Source organism: Podarcis liolepis (genome assembly GCF_965112155.1).
Source record: "Podarcis liolepis genome assembly, chromosome: 18".
Lineage (NCBI taxonomy): Eukaryota > Metazoa > Chordata > Lepidosauria > Squamata > Lacertidae > Podarcis > Podarcis liolepis.
Genome location: NC_139572.1, coordinates 9,776,672 through 9,800,057, shown reverse-complemented (window position 1 = coordinate 9,800,057; position 23,386 = coordinate 9,776,672). Strand labels below are relative to the sequence as shown.

General features: G+C 46.9%; 1 protein-coding gene and 1 long non-coding RNA gene across 2 annotated transcripts in view; one reads left to right on the top strand and one right to left on the bottom strand.

Annotated features, from left to right (window-relative positions):
• The window catches only part of MKNK2 (MAPK interacting serine/threonine kinase 2), a 45,205-nt gene that overhangs the window by 14,646 nt on the left and 7,173 nt on the right, over nucleotides 1-23,386 (top strand). Inside the window, exons 6-13 of the mRNA XM_083483962.1 lie at nucleotides 3,918-3,997; nucleotides 4,370-4,443; nucleotides 5,475-5,579; nucleotides 7,170-7,225; nucleotides 7,939-8,034; nucleotides 17,395-17,589; nucleotides 18,920-19,084; nucleotides 22,976-23,019. Of these exons, the coding sequence (XP_083340088.1) occupies nucleotides 3,918-3,997; nucleotides 4,370-4,443; nucleotides 5,475-5,579; nucleotides 7,170-7,225; nucleotides 7,939-8,034; nucleotides 17,395-17,589; nucleotides 18,920-19,084; nucleotides 22,976-23,019 (815 nt within the window). The remainder of the gene's footprint in view (nucleotides 1-3,917; nucleotides 3,998-4,369; nucleotides 4,444-5,474; nucleotides 5,580-7,169; nucleotides 7,226-7,938; nucleotides 8,035-17,394; nucleotides 17,590-18,919; nucleotides 19,085-22,975; nucleotides 23,020-23,386) is intronic.
• LOC310697624 lies at nucleotides 11,037-16,926 on the bottom strand. Its single transcript, XR_014521110.1, has 4 exons — nucleotides 16,453-16,926; nucleotides 14,181-16,185; nucleotides 13,132-13,770; nucleotides 11,037-12,671 (listed from the first exon to the last, which is right to left on the bottom strand). It is a non-coding gene; the product is annotated as an uncharacterized lncRNA (long non-coding RNA).

Sequence of the window (23,386 nt, the reverse complement as noted above, 5' to 3'; positions counted from 1 at the left end):
ATGGCTAACCTGAACCAAAACACCCACCCGCACCACTCACACACGAAAACAAAGACCCCCACAGCCAACCACAAAGGAACAGCCACACCCTGGACCAGGCATCCCCAAACTTGGCCCTCCAGATGTTTTGGGACTACAATTCCCATCATCCCTGACCACTGGTCCTGTTAGCTAGGGATGATGGGAGTTGTAGTCCCAAAACACCTGGAGGGCCGAGTTTGGGGGTGCCTGCCATCTCTCACCACCAAAGGAACACAAGTGAACAGAGGAACCTGCACAAGCGACGCTGACACCAAACCCTACAATATATTAAGTAAAATAAGAAACATCGCCCCCGACCCCCCCACCTTCCCCACCCACCTCTTTCCCCTTTTTCTTCCTAATGTCTCAACAAATGAAACTTATTTGTAAAAATGTTACATGGAGAGAAGAAAATATGAGAGAGAGGCATTGCACACACACTTTTGTAAATCAAGAAAATATTTAATAAAAATACATTTTTTTAAAAACCCCAACTCGGGCGCCTTCCCAGCTCTTAGCATTCGGCTTTAAGGAACGCCCACGGATTTGAGTCTTGTGAGACAGGAAGGAAAGCTTTTTTTTTTTTTAGGGAAGCTTTTAATGTTTGATGTATTACAGTATTTTAATATTTTTTTGGAAGCCGCCCAGAGTGGCTGGGGAATAAATAATAAATTATTATTATTATTATTATTATTATTATTATTATTCTCCATCAGCTGGTGCCGTGTCTGCCACCCTGTTGCAATCGCTTCCTTATTTTCCTCTGCGGACCCCTGCCTCTTTTTTCACCACCCACCCCAAAGAAGAAATTCCTCTCTGCAGTCTTGCACAAGGCTGGTTTTTCAGTGCACGGGAGATGCAGAGGGAGGGAGGGCGGGCGGTGGGGGCAAAACTGGCTTTTTTTTGTGGAGGCAGAAGTTGTGGAGGGCCGAGGTGGTGACCTGCCTGTGCCGGAGGGGAGGAGAACAGCTGCTGGTCTGGCGCTGGCACCCCCCCTCGTCCCCTTTCATGCGAGGGAGAGGAACAAGCAGGCCTTTTCATCGGGCTTTGGCTGCAAAGCGGCATCTTGGGGCGAGGAGAAAAGTTTAGAGCTCCGTAAATAATCCGATTCTCGCTCCTTATGTCTGGGGGGGTTTGGGCTGCGGCAGTGATGGCACCTCCCAAAAAAGGAAGCCCCTCGCCCCTTTCCGGAGCCAGATTTTGGGTGCAGATGGGGATATTATAATAATAATAATACAATTTGATTCCCTCCCCCTCTTTCTTTTTTCCTTTCTCCTCCTGTGATGAGGCTGTATTTTAATGTTTTGATGTTGTATTTTAATCTTGCTTTTAAGTTGTAGTCATTCAACTTGTTTTTATTATTGGTTGTTAGCCACCCTGAGCCTGGCCTTGGCTGGGGAGGGCAGGGTATAAATACATTTTATTATTATTAATAATAATAATAATAATAATAATAATGTATTACAGTGGTACAGCAAACCCGGAAGTACCGGAACGGGTTACTTCCGGGTTTGCCGCTTGCACACGCCTGCTAAATCATGCTTCATGCATGTGCAGAAGCGCAAAACCGCGCATGCGCAGAGCACCGCTTTGTCGAGCGTCTGGGGCTCCGGAACGGATCCAGGAATCAAAACAAGCTACCACTGTATTTATAGCCCGCCCATCTAGCTGAGTTTCCCCAGCCAATCTGGGTGGCTTCCAACAAAATATTAGAATACAATAGTCCTTCAGATATTAAGAGCTTCCCTAAACAGGGCTGCCTTCAGATGTCTCCTAAAAGTCTGGTGGTTGTTTATTTCCTTGACATCTGGTGGGAGGGCGTTCCACAGGGCAGGTGCCACCACCGAGAAGGCCCTCTGCCTGGTTCCCTGTAACTTGGCTTCTCGCAGTGAGGGAACCGCCAGAAGGCCCTCGGAGCTGGACTTCCGTGTCCAGGCAGTACGATGGGGGTGGAGACGCTCCTTCAGGTATACTGGACCAAGGCCGTTTAGGGCTTGAAAGGTCAGCACCAACACCAATATAAAATGAACGTATTCCCTCTCTCTTCTTAAGAACTTTGGGTTGAGTGAAAAGTAACAGGCGTGTTTTTCAGTTTACAATTTTGTTATTTAGCGTTGCGGACAGTTGGTCGACGTTTCCCAAACTTAGGTCTCCAGCTGTTTTGGGACTACGATTCCCATCATCCCTGACCGCTGGTCCTGCTAGCTAGGGAGGGTGGGAGTTGTAGTGCAAAAACAGCCCCAGGCGTGATCTTCTGAAATATTGTACTAGGTTACTCTTTGCATCCCTTCGAACTCTGATTTTAGAAGGGGAGAGAGAAGCAATTTGGGGGGGGATATGTGCATGGGGGGGGGGAATGCTCCTCTCACAAAAGCAGCCGCCACCCCCAAGCGCATTCATTGAATTGTAGAGTTGGGACCCCTGAGGGTCATCCAGTCCAACCCCCTGCAATGCAGGGATCTCAGTTCAAGAACTCCTGGCAGATGGCCAGCCAACCTCTGCTTAAAAACTTCCAAGGAAGGAGAGTCCACCACCTTCTACCCATTGTCGAACAGCTCTTACTGTCAGAAAGATTTCCTGATGTTTAGTCGGAATCTCCCTTCTTGTAACTTGAAGCCCTGGGTTCGAGTCCTGCCCTCCGGAGCAGGAGAAAACAAATTGCGTATGTGTGTACGCATACAGATATAGCAATAGACAATCCATTTATTTTCTCGCCTTAGGAACATGTAACTTTTGTAGCGACAGATGAAAATTAAAACTAAAATTAAAACGGGAAATTTAAAACGGGAAACTAAATGCCTCGCCCCCCCAAAAAAGGCACGTAGAACAGGTGAAATAACAAAGCCCAGTTCATGAAAGAAAGAAAAAAACGAGAATAAAAGTCTTTGCATTAAGAGAGAATATTGGTGTTACTGGATTTTCAAGTGTCGTTTCCTGGCTTGTCTCAAAAATGATGGCTTCACTCTACATATGTAATGAAGGAATTTCAAATTATATGTAAAGTGTCTGGAAGTTCTAGTCCTCGTTAAAATCTCAAAAGATCCTCAGTTTTCTCCATTATCACTGTATTCCAGAGTGGTGGGACCGAGTGCCCGGTGTAAGATTTTTGGGCTGTTTCCCATTAAGTTGCAGTTCCTTTTTGAGCTGCTTAAATTTTAAGGACATTTTTGTGATCTGCGATTGTAGGCGTGAAAAGCAAAATAGGGGTTTTTTTTGAGGCTGGAGCAAAACAAGGAAGTCCCTGGATGAGCCCAAGAATGGCTTCGTAAAATGCTTTTTTGAAAAGGAAACAGCTGCAAAGCGAACAGCTGTGTTTTGCAAAAAATAAAAAAAATTAAGGAAGTGGTGATTGGGGATGGTGTGTTTATGGTGCCTAACTGGGAGCAATTCCATTGCTGCGGAAAATCTTCTGTTGGTTCGTGGTATGACCTTAGCTTGAGAGAGGCTGAACTTGCACAGAAATCCCTGCATGTAGAAACAAAGCCTCTCAGGGTCAACATTTCTTCTTGATGTGCATGCTTTCTAGTTGCGGAGAAACTTGCTTTTTTGGGTGGGTGGGGGAGCATTCGTGAGCAAGCAGATGAATTGTGATGCTGTTCTTAAAAAAGCTGTTTTCCAGCAAGATGCTTGGGGGAACTCGCGCACGAGAACGGTCTTCTGTGCCAAAAGGCACCCTTGCAGCTAGAGAGCTAGCCTTTCAAGGTGGGCGGGGAGTTGCGACAGGACAAGGGTGGCCGTGAATGGTGCTTGTTATGCACACAGACTCCCGCAGAGACGAGGGAACATGAGTTCATGTTAAAAGGGCGCAAAACTCCTTGATTGCACCCAACTGGCCGCTTTCAAATCCCTGACGCGACTCTGTGCTGATGTTCGCTCCTTTGTGTTTCTCTTTAAAGATTATCGAAAAGCGTCTCGGACACATCCGGAGCAGGGTCTTCCGGGAAGTCGAGATGCTGTATCAGTGCCAAGGACATAGGTATTTTTAATTTTATTTTTGGGTGGCTTAAGCTGTAGGGTTTTTTAAGGGGTAACTCGGACTGGCAGTGCCCTTAATAGTGGCTCAGATAAACCTGAGGTTCCGCCAGCAGCTGGTTCGCCCCCCCGTGAAACCTCCATGCTCAAGAGCAGTCTATCTGCAGCCTTGCTTTTGCAGGCTTCCTGGAGACGCATCCCGTTTGGGGGAAGAAAATGTGGGGAGGTGGGGTGTGGACCTTTCTTGGACTGACCTGGCAAGGCCGTGCAGTGGGGGGGGGGGGAGATAGAGAGACGTCCTCATTCTAGGTGAAAACCATGCAAAGTGGAAATCTCTTTCCCCCATTTTTAAATGTTCTCGTCTTGCTTGCGGCAGGAACATCTTGGAGCTGATTGAGTTCTTTGAGGAGGAAGACCGGTTCTATCTTGTGTTCGAGAAGATGCGAGGAGGCAAGTAGCGGCGCTTGTGTCTGGCATGTTGCTGGTTGGGAACGTTTGGCCTGCAGGCCTAACCTGGCCAGCTTGTTTTGGCCCTTCTGGTAGTTTTGGCTGAGCCGTGCCCGCCTGTCCTGGGCGTTGGTCACCCAGGTGATTGGCTGCACCTGCCTGTCCAACTTTGCCTGCAGGTGGGTGAGGAAAGGGATCCCAACTCGCAGGCCGGATTACATTATTAAACTGGAACCTGTGAAAAGATTTTATTCTTGGGTGAAGGGTGGCTGCTTGTCCTCTGAAAAAGCCTGGTGCCTGCGTTTCTGCAGGAGTTGTTGCTATCATCATTTATTAAATTGGTATACTGCCCTTCATCCGGAAGATTATGAGATCAAAAACACAAAATGCATAATAAAAACAAAGGCAAACTGATAACCCACCCCTGCAAAGGGCATCAGGTTGAAGAGGAATGCTTTTGCTAGGCACCTACAGGTGTATAATGAAGGCACCAGGCGGGCCTCCCTGGGGAGAGCGGCCCACAAACGGGGAGCCACCACAGAAAAGGCCCTGTACTTGTGTTGCCGCTCTCCGGATCTCTTGAGGAGGAAGCACACAAAGAAGGGCCTTGGAGGATGGTTCATACGGGGAGAGGCAGTAAGGGATTGTGGTCCTGAGCCATTTAAGGCTTTATAGGTCAAAACCAGCAATATCTGCCTCTCCCGGAGCTGGCAGCCCTGCGTGGGGAGCGAATTCCCTGCAGATTTACCTGCCGTAGTTGCAAAGAATGGAGCTGCTTCTCAGACACTACTCAGCTAAATTAACGGATGGTTAATGGAGCCGTTCTACTGCAGAGCAACAGCCTTCCTCCTAAAAAGTTAGGTTTCTAGTCCTCTTGGCTCCACATTGAGAACTGATTCGAGTCAGACCATCAGGTTTGGCATTGTCTGCTGTGCTGATTTTTCCCCAGGCCTGCAAACTTTTATTTTTTGCTGCCTGAGATCGCTAATATTGCTCTCTGCCCTCTTTTCTCTCCCTGCTCTGATCTTATCCAGGTTCCATCCTGACTCACATCCATCGCCGCCGCCATTTCAACGAGCTGGAGGCCAGTATGGTTGTGAACGACATCGCCAGCGCCCTCAATTTCTTGCACAACAAAGGTCAGCAAATCCTTTGCGAGTCTGCAAATACCACGGGGCTTGTTGGGTCTTATCACTGTTATTTTGTCTGGCAACCCGGAGGGAAAGTTTGGAAGAGGGCAGTCTGAACTCTCAAAGGGACTCCCCCTAGGAGGAAAGTTTGCAGCGTTTGGAACCTTTCAGTTTAGAGAAAAGGCAAGCGAGAAAAGAGTCGACACGGGAGAAGTTTTATGAAATCATGAAGGAAGCAGAAAGAGGAGTTTTTTCCTTCCTCCTAACAACTGCAAATTGTGGAAGTGTGATTCTGGGAAAATAGCTATAACAAACTGAAAAAGATGTTTAGATTTTCATTTGGAAAAAAACAGAATCCTTTCTCCTAGGTATCATGTTAGAGGAAATAAAAAGAACGGTCAGACCAATATTTTATGTATGCAACTACTGCGGCAGGGTTATTGATTGCCAAAAATTGGAAAAGCAGCAGCGTCCCAACTAAAACAGACTGGTTATCTAAAAATGATGGAATACCTCCATATTGCCAAACTCACAGGGAGGATAAGAGGAGATAGGGTACAAGTGAACAAGGAGTGGGCTATCATTAAGGAATACATCAAAATTTATGTGGAAAAAGTAGAATTTCTGACAGATACTGAGTGAATCCAGAAAATGATTAGAGTGAAAGGAGAGTAAAGTTAAGATAAAAGAAGAGATTAAAGAAATAATGAAATGCGTTTAAGCTAGTTGGAAAAATAAAGTAGCGTAACAAGGATGGCTGGAAGTCAAGTCACTTGGTGGGTGTCGGTGTGGGGGTAGGTGTGTAGGTTTGTTGATATGTACAGTATAGGTAGGTATTATATAGAGTAATGTATGTTTTATGCTATGAAAATTTGGTAGCGTGTTGTGTACGTGTTATTGTGTAAATGTATATGTATGTGTTTTATATGTCAATAAAATAAAAAAAAGGAAATTGTGAAAGTGTGGTGAAGGCAGAAAGGCAGGGCTTCTTCAGTGTTGAAAACTGTGGAGCCCCCTTCCTTCAGGAGACCAGGATCTTCGAATGGTACAGTTGGAAGGGTCCCTGAGGGTCATCTAGTCCAACCCTCCCCTGCCATGCAACCCAGGGTTAGAAGAGGAGAGATATAGGCCAGGAACCAGGGTTGCAGCTGCCCAAACGGAAGGCCTCATGGCCTTTTTTCAAGACTGTAACACTTCGGTTCTTGAAATTCTTCTGATTGTGCAGATAAAATATAACGAATAGGATTTTGCAGGATGGGGGATTGGTCTGTGAAAAGGTCCAGATCCGAGGATCCCCAGGCAGGCACCTCCAGGAGACGTCAGACGCCATCCTGGCTCCCGGGAATCTTCACTCGGTCGCAAGCGGCCGCTGGCCAATTGCAAAATGCTTCTGGCGCCTTTTGAACTCTGCATCTGAAGGGAGACTGTTCCACAGGGTGGGAACTGGTTTTCTTAGGGACTAGTGCCTTTGCTTTCGCCTTCTCCAGTCCAGTTGCTGCTTTCATTTCCTCGCTGCGCGAAAAAGGTTACTTTGATCTTGCAAGAAGTTTAGCCTCTGTGCTTTAGTTTGCTGATGAAATCTCTCTCTTTCCTTTTCAGGAATAGCACATAGAGATTTAAAACCAGAAAATATCCTTTGTGAAAGCTCCAATCAGGTAAGGAGTGGCTTCAAACACATTAGCAGGGTGCTGCTCCCTCTTGTCTTGTCTAAAGAGAAAGTTGCCATTTGGTGTGCGATCTGTGGAACTGCCGTCTGCAGGCATGCAGCTGCCCTTTGCAATTTGCTCTTCTCCAGATTTTGCGATGTGTTTCTCCAACGAAACAAAAGACTCTTAATCTCAGGGTTCTGGGTTCGAGCTACATATTGGGCAAAAGAGTCCTTCGTTGCAGGGGGTTGGACTAGATGACCCCCGTGGCCCCTTCCGACATTACCATTCTAGGATATTAGATGCAAAAATGGCTCTGTGAATAATGTCCAATAATAATGCCCAACAACAACTTATTATTTGTATCCTGCCCATCTGGCTGGGTTTTCCCAGCCACTCTGGGCAGCTTCCAACAAAAATTAAAAATACATTAAAATAATGCTTTGAATTGGAGAAAACCCCTTGCAGAATTGTGCATATTAGTTAAAAGGGTGAGTTAAGATAAATGCATGTGAAAACATGCAGGAATTTTTAATGTGGACTTCGAAATTTTTCACGGTGATGTGGAAAGCAAAGTGGGGGTGATGAACTGAATTTGAGCTGCTTGGGGAGGGAGAAATGAGAAACTGAAATTCATAAGTTTGTCTGATTAATTCTTTCTGGAGCTATGGATTTTTTTAAAAAAAAAAACTGGCAAATTCTTTTTCTTTTCTGCAATGCAGGTTTCGCCCGTGAAAATCTGCGATTTCGATCTAGGAAGCGGGATCAAGCTGAACGGCGATTGCTCACCCATCTCCACTCCAGAGTTGCTCACCCCAGTAAGTTCCCCCAAGCGTGGGGAAAACCCAATTTATATATAACGCTTTAAAAGTGGTGCTTGGAAGGAGAATCTGAACTGGGGCTCAACCAACAAAAGTGGCAGCCAGCAGGTTTTGAATGAGGAGGAAGGCTTTTTTTATATATATAATTGATGGAATTCAAAGGCATGAGATGTGCTGAAGTTTAGCAGGCTTTAAAAATGGAAAATCCTCCAGGAATTTCAGCGTCCGTTCACTGGGGTGGCTCAGATGGAAGCCTGCACGCTGGGGTGCAGTCTACCTGTCTGCGGACAAATGCCGGCTCCCTTGGCCTGAAAGCGAGATGAGCGCCGCAACCCCAGAGTCGGATTCCCAGAGGCGTCTGGCTGTCCACTGTTGGAATCAGAATACTGGGGATGGATGGATTCCACCCCCACCCCCCGATCCATATAGCCTTCTCTGTGTGTTTTGCTGTTGTTTTGGCATTGGTGGAAAGAGGTGTTTGGCTTTGTATGGCTCGTCTGTGTGTACGTTCGGTCATCATTTGCTGCAAGCCGGCCTTCCAAAATCCCTTATGGGGGACACAAGAGCCCTTATAGAGTCCTTTGCAGGTTCTCCATCGGTCGGAGGTAAGAGCAGAGGCCAACCAGAGAATATTGAGAAGCAAAGATTGTAAGCCTGATCTTTATTGAACTGTTGCAAGAGGGTGCTCCCCTCACACGCAGGAGAAAGGAGGAGGACCCAGAACCCAGGTGTGCCCGCCCTTATATAGACATTTTAAATTGCCCGCCCTGGAGTCCAAGACCACCCCCAGAAACAACATGCCTACATCACAGAAAGGGCGGTCTACAACAGAAATCTGAGTGCGTTGTTTACCTCCTGTCTGGCAGGTTACCTGTTAATGCTCGCTTGATTGGATACCCTGGGGAGCCTGGCCAGTCTTTTGTAATGACAAATACCTAGTTCCTGAGTCAGGTCACAGGCTCACCCCATTCATACACAGACATACCCTTAAGACAGGATTTGTGAAGGAAAAGACAATGGGGAGGCTTTTCCATTTTCCTTGACCTTGCAGAGAAATTGCTTTCAGGGCTGTTTTCCTGTGCTGCTTCAGATATGTGGTTTATATATTTATGTACGTGTTTGCTTGGGACATTTATGAACATTTATTATATATATATATATAAGACCTTAAATTTTTTATTTTATTTAACCCCCCTTTGCATCTGTAATCTGTTTATTACATCCTTTAACTGGCTTTAACTAATGTGGTGGCTTATGGCGAGTCAAGGATCCCCCTAGGAGACCAGGAAGGGAGATGTTTGCAAAATGGGAGGATGTTGGTTCTTTCCTACCAGTCCCTGGCCAGTGGAGACTGGTCTTGTGTGGTCATGTTTCTCCAAGCTTATTGGCATGCCTTTTTTATTTAGAGTGTTGCCATAGTCAGATTTGATTTCTGGCTCCATCCGGCTGGCTTATTATTTTTATTTATTGTGTTCGTTTTTCCCTGGGATGACTGACGTGCTTCTCCCCTGTGACGTAGATTAGGCTGGCCCCCATCATCACCCCCAGTGAGTTTCATGGTTGGGTGGGGTGATTTGAACCCTGGATAGCTTAGTCCAGGGGTCAGCAAACTTACTGCGCCTCGGGCCAGTGTCTCCAGGGCCAGAGGACGAGGGAGCGCGTGCCCATACCCGTGTGCACACGCTATTTCTGGCGCACTTCCGGGTCGGAGGAGCACCGGAAATAACTTGTGCGCATGTGCACTGGCCTCCGACCCGGATGAGCGCCGGAAATAACACTTGTGCATGTGCAAATAACGCTTGCGCATGCGCACAAGGTATTTCCGGTGCTCCTCGGACCTGGAAGTGGGCAGCCGTGCAACGCAGTGCCGGTAAGAGTGGGCGCTCAGGGGTCACTGTGGGCCGGATAAACGAGTACCTCCGGCCTTATCCGGCCCGCGGACCTTAGTTTGGACCTGGCTTAGTCGGTAGATAGAGCACAAGACTTTTAATCCCAGAGCTGTGGGTTCAAGCAAAAGATTCCTGCCTTGCAGGGGCTTGGACTAGGTGACCTGCGTGGAAGACTTCCAAATTTCACGGCCCGTTCCTGGGGCGCCGCGGAGATTATTAACTTGTGGCGTAGAATTGTGTCATGAATGTGAACACCGCATCTTGTTCTGTATCTCGGCTATGCGGCTGGTTTGCGTTTCCTGAGAGGCTGTGCAGAATCGAAAAGGTCGCATTGTGTTGTCTGTCTTTTTGAATGAAAGAAACAGTCTTGGGGTTTTTTGAGGGGGGGCACAGACCTGCAAAATGCAAATCCGCATGTGCCGGAAGAAGCGAAGCAGGCAAGGGGCTCCCATTTGCAGTCTGCAAACAAAAGTTTTGAAAAAATTAAGTGTTGCAGGGGGGAGGAAGTGCACGAAATTGGGGCACGTTGCAAAGACACAGCCCCCCCCATCCCAGGTTTCGGGTTCCATAGTGCTCTTAATTTATTCCCCTTCCTTTTGAAAGCTTTTTAAAACTGTTGTTTTCCCACCCTAAGCAGAGAGAGGGGCCACCTGCCTCTGGTCTCTCTTGCTCCCCCCCTCCAAACCACTGCTGAGATGCTGTAAAATTTGCCCCTAGCAACAGCTTGGCTGATTGGCTGTCAGGCCTGAGGTTTGGGGATTTCCTCTCTCGCCCCCCTCCTTCCATCTGTTTTTCTCTCTCTCCCCCTCCCCTTCTCCTCCCCTTGCTTTGTAGAGGCTGCTCTGACCCATTTATGCAGTGGGGGGGTGGGGCAAGGAGACGGAGGCTATGGACAGATTTTTTAAAAAAAAAACAAAACTCTTGGACATAGAGTTTTAGGTAAGATCAAATCCCAGGCATGTGTGTCAAAAGGGTTATAAATATCGCTACGAATAAAAACGAAAAGCCTTTGCTTTTTTTTGCAACTTTAAAAAAAAACCCTTTGCCTTTTTGCAATTTTTTTAAAAATGCAAAAAAAAAAAACCCACACCCTTTGCTATTTTTGCAGCAGCAGCAACAACAAAAGCAATCTTTGCTCTGCAACCCAGGGTTGTATTCAGCGTTACTCAAGAGTTACGATTCGTTGGAATTGATGGAAGTGATTCACGTCAATGGGTTCTGTTGATTATTATTATTATTATTCATTGAATTTGTACGCTGGCCTTCACCTGTAGATATCGGGGCTCATCTGCTCTCAGATCGTATTAACACCCTAGATTTAAAGCTCTGTGACGCCGCTTTGAACGGTCATGGCTTCATCCTTCACAAAGGGACCCCCCCCCCCCGGAAGTGCAAGTTGTTCAGGGTGCTGGACGTAGTTTGACGAATACCTGCGCTACAGTTCCCAGACTGGTTTATCGCTCCATCCCTCTTCCCAGGGAATTGTAGCTCTGGGAAAAGGGGAGGCACAACTCTCAGCACCTTTTTAAAAAAATATTTTTTATTAGGAATTTAAACAGAACATATTACCTTATAGCATATCATCCTTAATTCCCCCCCATAGAACAACCCCCCCTGACTTCCCTCAGTTCCCATCTCTGGTTTCTCTGTAAATGCTGTTCTCTGCATGTTACAAAATCGTATAGATGCTTAATTTATCTAACTGGTTGTTATCAATAAAAAGTTTGCGAGTGTTTATTCAAAACCTGCCAAGGAGTCCAGTTCACTTTGTTGCTTCTTTAAATACTTTGTAAAGGGTTCCCATTCATCTTTAAAGTCACAGTTATCCTTGTCCCGTAGTTTATGTGTCAGTTTTGCCAATTCTGCATAGTCCATCTGTTTCTCTTGCCATAATTCTTTAGTCGTGGTTTCTTCGAACTCTCAGCACCTTTAACGCTCCCAGAATTCTCTGGCGGGAGCGCCGGCTGTTTTAAAGTGTGGTATCCTAGTGATTCGAACTCAGAACCTGTTCTCCGTGCTTTCAGACAGGCAGTCTTTTCCCCACCCTTACCTGGAGACGCACCTGAGGCCTTCTGGAGGCCAGGCAGGTGCCCTGCCAATGAACTCCCCCGAAAGCCGTTGAAACGGTTCCTGCATTAGCTGGGGTTCCTGTGCCACAGCGGGTTGGACTGGATGACCTCGTGGGTTCCCTCTGTGATCCCTAAGCGTGCATCCTTCCCCCGCCCTCTTTACGTGCCCCCGAGGCAGATCGGCTCCAGAGCAGCTCTTCCCTCCTCCCTTTCCGTAAACCGGCCGGTTGGGCGAGTTACCCGGACTCTGCGCCCTGCCCCTGTTCTGGAGGATTTGCCTGAGTCCGGATAATGTGGATTTGCGTATGCATTAATTCGAGGAAGGGCAGAGTTAGGCAGCTGACGCGGCGCCGGGCGGATTGCGCCTCGGCTGGTTTGATCCGGTCTCGTTCGGGGAAGGGAGGATGTGGTGAAAAAGAAGAGCGAACTCTGTTTGCCTCGGTTGGTTGGCGACAGCGAAGGTTTTTTGGTGATGTGTGGTTTTTTGCTGGTCTCGTTTTGCAGCTGAAGTCAAGGGTTCCTCTGCGCATGTGCAGAGTGCGCTTTCCATCACAGAACCCTTTACTCCTCCTCCTTCCTTTGCTGCGTATCTGGGATTAAGGGACAGGGTTTAGGAGGCGGTGAGCAGGGGTTCCCTGCTACTCTCACTGATTTTTAAAGATTTCTGTATGTGACGCTCCGTCCAAGCAGCCTTGGCTGACCAGGCACCCTTTGGATCTTCTGCGCTACAACTCCCATCGACAACTCCCTCCCCCCAGCCAGCACATCTGTTTTGGCAAGGGAGGGAGTGATGCTGATGGAAGTTGTGGTCCAAAAGTGGCGCTGGACGTCGCGGTGATGGGAAGTCCAACCTGTTGCCTGGGTCTTGATTCAGGATGGATCTCAGGTGGGTAGAGGGCTAGGGAGAGAGAAAAGGATGTCCTTCACGCAGCAGAGAGTTAAACTGCGGAACTCCTTGCAAACTGGGCTTTGAAAGAGGGCTGGGCAAATTCACAGAGAAGGAGAGGGCTATTGATGGCTACTAGCCAAAGGGTTGGCGTGCTCTGATGGTGTTTCCTGCTTGGCAGGGGGTTGGACTCGATGGCCCTTGTGGTCTCTTCCAACTCTTCCAACTCTATGATTCTATGATTCTATACAGAAGAGTTCAGGCAGGTGCGTTCTATTTAAACCAGTTTCACTTTCCACTTCTCAGATGAACCAAACACACTGTTTCCCCTCCTTTTAAAATCTGCAAGCGACAGATTGATAATCCCGAAGCGTATAAACTGACCGTCGTTTTGGAATTAAAATTAATTTAGCGTGGAAAAACTTCAAGCTCCAGTTTTCCCCTCTCTCGATAACACACCTGTGTTTTTTTTAAGAGCCAAGAAGGGTGTATTTAAGTTTGCTGAGGATACTAAAATAGAAACACAAAAAGCTGGTATAGTCAATGTCGCCAACTGGCTCCATCAGCATTTTAAATCTTCCTCCCCATGTGTTTCATTGTATTTTGACTATTACTTTTAGTTTATTTGTTTCAGTTAATTGGTATTTTAAAATGGATGGGTTTTTTTAAAAACGCTGTAAGCTGCCAACTTGGGAGAAGTGGCTGGGGCAACGCAGTCCGGTGGGTGGGGTACAAATAAAAAATGTTGATTATTACTATAAATACATCAAATGAATGTCAGCCTGGGTGGCTCTATTGGCCCTCCAGCTGTTTTGGGACTACAGTTCCCATCATCCCTGACCACTGGTCCTGTTAGCTAGGGATGATGGGAGTTGTAGTCCCAAAACAGCTGGAGGGCCGATGGCAGAATCCGAGACCAGGGAGAAGAGTTGGTGAAAGAAGACTGGAAGAAATTTAAATACTATTTACAGAAATATTGTTAAATTGATGAATGTTAGAAGAATGTTGGAAAGAAACTAAGGGGTTTCCAGCTGTAATGCTTTAGGCGATACGAAAAAAAAAGTTTACAAATGGGTAAAAGCTTAATGGTAAGGATTTGCTGAACTAACAAATTGAAGTGGAATACAAAGAAGGGAGGTATGAGGAGGTCTGGGGAAATAAGCGTAAGGAAGATATGTTATGGAAAATTATTTGTTTTTTAATTGTTTTTATGTTGTATTTTGTATTTTGTTTCTTTTTATTTTTCAGTTTCATTGTTATATTTTAAAAAACTTTAATAAATATCTTTGGGGGGGGGACAGCTGGAGGGCCGAGTTTGGCCATGCCTGGGTTAGATCGTGGTGCTGATAATGCCTAGGTTGCAAGTTCAGGACAGCTGCGTATTCCTGCATTGCCAGGGGGTTGGGCTGGATGACCTCAGGGTCCCTCCAACTCTACAATTCTGTCATTTTTTAAAATTTTTTTTTTAATGAATGGACTTTGAGGCTCCGATCTCCAAATCTGCCCCCGCCATTTTTGTTTTCTCCAGGCACTACTAACTAGATGGATTTATTTTCTTCTTCCATGCAAGAACTGTCCCAGCGGATTGTTTCAAAGGTCTTGGGGGGGGGGTGTTGCCCCAAAATTACAGCTCTCTTCCCAAGCCCTTAACTGAACCCCCAATCTTATTCCAGAAAAACACAGACCTTGTGGGGGATAAATTCTGGGGATACAGCATGAAGCCAAAACTGTGTAGAGTCAAAACATGTTGTTTGAGATTCCCACTGGAAGGCTTCCCCCATTTTGGCCTGCTTCTTAATTATTATTTTTTAATTGCCAGGCGTATATTAAGCAGAAATGGGCACAAGTTAAATGTACTCTTTAAGCAGGCCTTGGGCTGATTGACACCCACCGCCCTTTCAAAATCTGGGGGGGGGGTTGTTAGTTTGTTTTATTTTTATTATGTGTTTTGAGGGTTTTCTAATTGTAATTTTATCCTGTGAAGCGCCCCGAGACCTGTGGGCATAGGTCAGTATACAAATTTAATAAATAAAAATAATAATGATATCTGTGCCGATATCCAAAGTCTGGGAAACACCAGCAATGTGTTCTCCCCAACAACCTGAGGTCTAGCAGCTTGGTTTGCACTTTTCAAAACTTCCACATTTTCAAACTCTTGAGCCTTTTTGTTGTGAGGCATTTCTGTGCTCCAGAAATTTTTGCTTTATTTTTTAGCTAGTGTGAGAAAAATGCATTTGCTCACAAAGGACTTTGGGTCAAATATTTGCACATATATTTGCACCAAGTTCCTTTGCAAGTGCAATTGGACTTTTTTTTTTGTAAAGGGGTTGGGAGAAGAACAGAATTCCTGCAATTTGTGTATTCGGAGAGATCCCAGCCCTTGAATGCGAAATCCCTTCCCCTTCTTCATCGGACAGAACTATTCTGGCAGGTTTATAGCGGAGCCCTGAACATTGCAAACCCTTTTTCCAGGAAACGCTGCCTGGCTTTTTATAGACCTTGCATGGTCTCCCTCTTCTTGGCCCCGAGGGCTTCTGGGAAAGAATGTCCCGGTTTTTTTTGGGGGGGGGGCTTTATTTATGAGGGGTGAAATGTGGGGCAGAGGCATGGTGATCACGTGCCCCCCAGCTGAAGCAAAACTCAGCTGGTGCCGTCCAGAGAGCATGGCTACTTGGCGAAAGAGAAAATGCTTCCTGGTCTGATGGGACACCCAGAGCCCATCTAGACCAACCCCCTGCAATGCAGACATCTCAACTGAAGCATCCAGGACAGATCACCTTCCAACCTCTGCTTAAAACCTCCAAGGAACGATGCCCCCCCCCGAGCAGGGTTAGAAATTCAAAATATACAAGCTGATCGCCAAATGGCACCTTAAACCTCGGTTGCGGTCGCCATGATGGAATGTCCAGGCGCCATTTTTTCCTTGGTGAATTTTATCATTATTCATTTCCGCGCCACTTTATGTTTTAAAGAAGAAGAAAATCTATCTTTCTAATAATCTATCTAATAACATTTTATCCTTTACCCCACATAGAATGTTACATTTGTTACTCAACAGCTATATTCCAATTTGACCAAACTACGATTGCGTTTTAAGGTTCCAGTCCTCAGTGTCTTACCCAATTTCATCCTTTCTAACGTGATTTGTAACACGCTCTGCTGTCTTCTTACACTCCAAACCCCACTGGGGTCGTCCCATATGGGGGAAAAAACTTTTTTGTAAATAGATTAGAAATGGGTCCCAGCCTTCTTTAAAAGACTCTAAACTTGTGTTTCTTATCAGTGCTGTCAGTTTTGCCATCTCCTTGTATTCAAGATAAAAAAATTCCTTCCAGTAGCACCTTAAAGACCAACTAAGTTAGTTCTTGGTATGAGCTTTCGTGTGCATGCACACTTCTTCAGATACCAGATATTCCAGATATCAGATATCAGATATTCTTTGGTATCTGAAGAAGTGTGCATGCACACGAAAGCTCATACCAAGAACTAACTTAGTTGGTCTTTAAGGTGCTACTGGAAGGAATTTTTTTATTTTGACTATGGCAGACCAACACGGCTACCTATCTGTAACTCGTATTCAAGGTTTTTCATCTGCCATTCTTCCTTTTTGGCTGTTCTCTCCTCCTTCCATTTCTGAGCGTAGGGAAACCATAAAGACCGTTGAGGTCCCCCCCCCCCCCCGCCTTGCCAATCCAGATCTGTTGCTAAATAATTTCATTGTGGGAGCCAGAGATCTTAGACAGTAAAACAACTTTCCATTTGTGTAAAATGTGTGCGTCTCTGAAAGAGCAAACTGGAGTTTCTTTCCTGCAAAGTTAGTGGTTTCAAATCACATGCCATTTCTTCTGCATGTGAAATCCGGAACCTTTTCGTTTGCGGTGGGGGAATTTTGAAAAGCAAAAGTGTGACCCTGCGGCTTTTAACCCTTTCTCTGCCCGATTCCTATTTATTTTTCTAAATTCGTCGTTATTGATTTAAAATATCATCTTACATATATATTGCAAACAGTTACATCAAAATTAAACACAAAAATATAATAGAATATAATAGACAAAAATTTATATAATAGAATATAAACACAAAAATATAATAGAAAGAAGATAAAGAAAATAAAAAGCAAAAAAGAGTTAACAATAAGAAATGAATATTGGTTATAACATCCTGTCTTTTCTAATAAAGTCTTCTGAAAGAAACTTCCAATCGTTCTCGTTGTACTTTTTCCTATTATCTTAATTTTATCGCACAGTTTGTTTTATAACTTCTCCTGTATCTAGTATATTTGTTCCATTTGTTTATTATATCATTCAGTTCTGCTAGGATAACATCATTATTACAGTATAATCTTATATATCCTCTGAATAGTCTCCATTCTCTGAAATTTTTTTGATTCGGGGCTCCTCTGACTTTTCCGGTCAGCTTTGCTAATTGAAAGTACTCTAGCAGGAGTGATTGCCTGTCTATTATTGTGGGTGTTTTTTCACATTTCCAACTTCTGTTCTCCTCCCGATTCCAGTGCGGCTCGGCTGAATACATGGCCCCGGAGGTTGTGGAAGCCTTCAATGAGGAAGCCTCGATCTACGACAAGCGCTGCGACTTGTGGAGTTTGGGGGTCATCCTCTACATTATGCTGAGCGGCTACCCGCCTTTCGTGGGCCACTGCGGGACCGACTGCGGCTGGGACCGCGGCGAAGCGTGTCCCGCTTGCCAGGTGAGCAGGCCTCGGGCTCCTTCCTCTTCTTTTGTTCCTTGCACAAAGGTCAGGTTCTGCACTTGGCCAAGAAGAAGCAGCTGCACTAATACATAGCTGTCAAGCGTCCCTTATTTGGCGGGACAGTCCCTTATCCCAGCGCCGTGTCCCGCTGCTGTCCCTTATTGATGACGTCCCTTAAATTTCCCGGGTTTCAAAGGAAGCAGCTCCTCTCCCTCCCTCCCTGCCGGCCAGGGAGGAGGGAGGCTCCAGCTGTGTTGCTTGCCTGAGTTGCTCACCCAATAAGGAGTCTAAGAACGACTGGGGGGTGGAGCTTGCATGCCTTGTGCCAATCAAATCGGCCGCCTTGCCTGGGGACTCGCCTTTGCTCAGCGCTTCCCAGCGGAGAGGTGACGTGGTGTTCCTTGAGGCTTCGTTTGGCTGCTGGCTGGGCTTTCTGCCTTTGGCTCGGAGGGGCTCAGAAGTTGAACATACCTGTGCTTGGAAAATCCCTTATTTTGGCTGCTGATCCCTTATTTCCGAGGCTGCTAGTCCCTTATTTTCAAATTTGTAAGTTGACAGCTATGCACCAATATAAGATTTTTTTGGTGGGGGGCAAAAATAGTACAGTGGTTCCTCTGGATGCGAACGGGATCCGTTCCAGAGCCCCATTCGCATCCTGAAGCGAATGCAACCCGCGTCTGCATGGGTCGCAATTCACCGCTTCTGCGCATGACGTCATTTTGAGCATCTGCACATGCGTGAGCGGCGAAACCCAGAAGTAACGTGCTCCATTACTTCCGGGTCGCTGCAGAGCGCAACCCGAAAAGGCTTAACCTGAAGCGACTTCAACCCGAGGTATGACGGTACATGTGGAAAGGATCTAGGGATCTAGCAGAGCACATGAGTGAACAGTGTAAAAGGTAAAGGGACCCCTGACCATTAGGTCCAGTCGTGACCAACTTTGAGGTTGCGGCGCTCATCTCACTTTATTGGCCGAGGGAGCCGGTGTACAGCTTCCGGGTCATGTGGCCAGCAGGACTAAGCCGCTTCTGGCGAACCAGAGCAGTGCATGGAAACGCCGTTTACCTTCCCGCTGGAGCGGTACCTATTTATCTACTTGCACTTTGATGTGCTTTCGAACTGCCAGGTTGGCAGGAGCAGGGACCAAACAACGGGAGCTCACTCCGTCGTGGGGATTCGAACCGCCGACCTTCCGATCGGCAAGCCCTAGGCTCTGTGGTTTAACCCACAGCGCCACCCGTGTCCCTTTTGTGAACAGTGTAATGCAGCAGTAAAACAGAAAAGGTGATTTTGTATGATTCCGTGACCCTTCCTTCCTTCCTTCCAGAACATGTTATTTGAAAGCATCCAGGAAGGGAAGTACGAATTCCCTGACAAGGATTGGGCTCACATCTCTTTCGGAGCCAAAGACCTCATTTCCAAGCTGCTGGTCAGGGATGCCAAGAAGCGCCTCAGCGCAGCCGAAGTTCTCAAGCACTCGTGGGTGCAAGGGGTGAGTACGGGGGGGGGGGGTCCTTGGTTTGGGGTTAGGGTGTTTTTCTGTTTTTTTGCAGCCCCAATAAACCTGTCCCGTTTTCTCTCTGCATGAAATGAGACAAGCCTTTGGTTCATCTAGTTCAGTATTGCGTGCACTGACTGGCAGCATCTCCACAGAGATTCAGGCAGGCCCCCTCTGGAGAGGGACTTTGTAGTAAAGTCAGGGTAGGTTTAATCCCACCACGCTGACACCATGTAGTAATGCTCTGGCCACTCTACCCCTCCCTCTCCTGTCCTACCATCCAACTGGATCAGGTTTAGGGGAATGGCAGTCGGAGGCATATACCGTATTTTTCGCCCCATAGGACGCACCGGCCCGTGGGACGCACCAAGTTTTTTTGGGGGGAAATAAAGGGGCTTGTGGGGCCGGCAGTGGGGAGAAGCGCTCTTCTCCCCACCGCCAGCCTTCAGACCAGGTCCGGGGACAGCGGGAAGACGCGCTGCGCCTCCCCGCTGTCCCCGGAGCTTGCAGGGCTGGTGGCGAGGAGAAGCACGCGTCTCCCCGCCGTCAGCCTCCAAACCACATCGGGAGATAGCGGGATGGCGGCGTTCCGCCTCCCCGCTGTCCCCCGACCTTGTGGGGCTGGCGCTGGGGCTCTCCTGAAGCCTGGAGAGTGAGAGGGGTCGGTGCGCACTCCAGGCTTCAGCGAAAGCCTGCATTCGCCCCACAGGACGCACACACATTTCCCCTTCATTTTTGGAGGGGAAAAAGTGCGTCCTATAGGGCGAGAAATACGGTACTTTTTTCAGGACAAAACACATCAAGAAAGGTAGTTGCTGCCACCACTCGCTTGTACCAGGGGCCCCAGAAGGCTTCACCCAAGGGAGAAGGTTATCCTTCTTAGTTGCCCCACCCTGCAAGTTGCTTCCACAACCAGCAGGCAGAAATTCAACAGATACACATTCCCAGATTGATTAGGGTTGATGACTCATTCACACCCAGACATCCTTTTTTGGTACCAGGTGCTAAAACCCCACTAATCAACTTGGGGAGTTTCCTTCCTTCAGGTGTCTGAGATAAGCAAATCACACTTTCAGAGACTGTTAGTCTGCATCTTTAAAATAACAAAACACATTCCCCATAAATCCTATGGCCTTTGGTCTTCCCATAATACTTTGCTCATTACTTGACCAAAGTTTTGTCTATTGAAATGTGCTAACTTCACTACAGACTTAACCTGGGACTTTCCCCTGTAAAGATTCTCTTGGCTACTAAGCAAGCCTGCACTTAACCAAGATTGCAGTTGGGGCAGAGGTCCTTTGCCGTCTCTGTGGGCAATTGGGAACTATACTTAGAAGAGCCTAGTTCTTAACAGTTCTGCGTTTAACAAGTTAGAAAACCATCACAATGAGGATGCATAATAATAATAATTTATTATTTATACCCCACCCATCTGGCTGGGCTTCCCCAGCCACTCTGGGCGGCTTGCAACAAAATATTAAAATACCGTAATACATCAAACATTAAAAGCTTCCCTAAACAGGGCTGCTAATCAGAAGCAAAACAGAGGATACCTGTCTGATCAGGATTCACAGTGTGGGTTTGAAATCCCTGGTGCTCTACGTGGCGCTGAGGAGCTGTCCTCTGAAGGTACCTCAAACCCTGCCTTTAAAAAAAAAAATATTATTAATTTTCCATTTAAACATATTTAATCACATCCTTATTATCCTCTTCAGAGCCTATCAGCTTCCTTCCCTCCCACCTCTTGGCTTTCAAAGTTAACCTTTAAATCATAGCATTTTATATATTTTCCAATTCTAATAAGACTCATCACAAAATACAGTGGTACCCACAAGACGAATGCCTCGCAAGACGGAAAACCCGCAAGACGAAAGGGTTTTCTGTTTTGGAGGCGCTTCGCAAGACGAATTTCCCTATGGGCTTGCTTCGCAAGAAGAAAGCCCATAGGGAAATCTCCAGGGACCTCTTTTAAATGCTGGTGTTGGGGAGCAAAGCCTTCCCCCCCCCTCCGGCCTTCAGAAGAGGTCCAGGAAGTCCGGCGGGGGCCGAAAGGCTTTGCTCCCCACCGCCAGCATTTTAAAAGCAGTCCGGGATAGCAGGGAAGCGCTTCCCGCTATCGCGGACGGCTTTTGAAGGCAGGCGGGGGGGAGCAAAGACTTTCGCCCCCCGCCCGCCTTCAGAAGAGGTCCTGGACCTCTTCTGAAGGCGGACGGGGGGCGAAAGTCTTTGCTCCCCCCTGCCTGCCTTCCCGGGAGAGCGGAGAAAGGCAGCGCGTTTCTCCGCTGTCCCGGACGGCTTTGGAAGGCAGGCGGGGGGGGGGGGCAAAGACTTTCGCCCCCCGCCCGCCTTCAGAAGAGGTCCAGGACCTCTTCTGAAGGTGGGCAGGGGGCGAAAGTCTTTGCTCCCCCCTGCCTGCCTTCCCGGGAGAGCGGAGAAAGGCAGCACGTTTCTCCGCTGTCCCGGACGCTTTTGGAAGGCAGGCGGGGGGGAGCAAAGACTTTCGCCCCCCGCCCGCCTTCAGAAGAGGTCCAGGACCTCTTCTGAAGGCGGGCGGGGGGCAAAAGTCTTTGTCCCCCCTGCCTGCCTTCCCAGGGGCTTTTACATCGCCCCGGACAGCGGAGAAGTCCTCCGCTGTCCCGGGCGATTTTAAAATGCCGCCCGCCAGCATTTTAAGATCGCCCGGACAGCGGAGAAGTCCTCCGCTGTCCCGGGGTTTTTTAAAATGCTGGGGGTGGGAAGAAAAGCCCTTGCCCCCCCCAGCCTTCAGAAGAGGTCGGGGGACAGACTGTCCCCGGACCTGGTCTGAAGGCGGTTTCCATAGGAACGCATTAATTGATTTTCAGTGCATTGCTATGGGAAACCGTGCATTGCAAGACGAAAAACTCGCAAGAAGAAAAAACTTGCGGAACGAATTAATTTCGTCTTGCAAGGCACCACTGTACCTCAAAGTTTAAATAGATATAGAAAGGTAAAAAAAAAAATCTCATTACAGATCTTCAGATAACTCTACTAGTGGTGTTAATTGCATACAGTGAGCTTTCAAATGTTGTATAAATTGACTCCAGACTTTTCTGAATACTTGATTGTGCTGGTTTCTGATTTTCCCCATTAGCTTTGCCAGTCCATCATTTTCATCAGCCATTCTTCTTTCGTTGGTACTTCTTGTTGTTTCCATTTTGGGGCTAAAAGGGTTCTTGCCGCTGTCGTTGCATACATGAACAGTCTTTTATCTTTTCTTGGTATCTCTTCACCTACTATACCCAGTAAAAAGGCTTCTGCAAAAGACTACAAAAGACTTTGGATATAATATTCAGTTAGAATCTTGGGAAAGGCTGTGGAATGAAGGTATTAAATTTACTGCACATAGTAGTCTTAAAGAAAATGTGATGAAAATGATGTATAGATGGTATTTAACACCATCAAAACTTGCTAAAATGTATAGGACAAGATCTAACGAGTGTTGGAAAGGTAAAGAGAAGGAAGGTATCTTTCACCATTTGTGGTGGACTTGTAAAAGAGGTGAAGGCTTTCTGGGAAATGATATATAATGAGTTAAAGAAAATGTTTAAAAACACTTCTGATAAAAACCCTGCCTTTCAGATAAAATCTAGCAGTGTGAGAAAGTTGTACCTTAGTAAATTTGTGTGTTCCCCCTCCCTGCATTTGGGGGTGGGAAGTCGTAGACCAGAGTTCCCCAAACTTGGGTCTTCAGCTGTTTTTGCACTACAATTCCCATGATCCCTAGCTAGGAGGACCAGCAGTCAGGGATGGTGGGAATTGTAGTCCGAAAACAGCTAGAGGCACAAGTTTGGGAAATCCTGTTGTGGACAGAAAATAATATTATATAATATTAGCTCTCACTCTCATTCCTTTTTTTCTTTTCAGTGTGCTCCGGATAACACTCTCCCAACCCCAATCATTCTTCAAAGGTAAGAGGAAACCCCTGAACCTCCACCCCATAATTTTGAGCCACTGTGGGGAAAATCAGGGCCCCTTCCAACTCTATAAGACTGTTCTGCCTTCACAGTAGGGATGGGCAATACCTGGTTTTCAACATCGTGATATATCGCCAGCTAAATGTCATGACGCAGGTGGTGCTGTGGTCTAAACCACACAGGCTAGGACTTGCCAATCAGAAGGTCGGTGGTTCGAATCCCCGCGACGGGGTGAGCTCCCGTTGCTCGGTCCCTGCTCCTGCCCACCTAGCAGTTCGAAAGCACATCAAAGTGCAAGTAGATAAATAGGTACCGTTCCGGCGGGAAGGTAAACGGCGTTTCCGTGTGCTGCTCTGGTTCG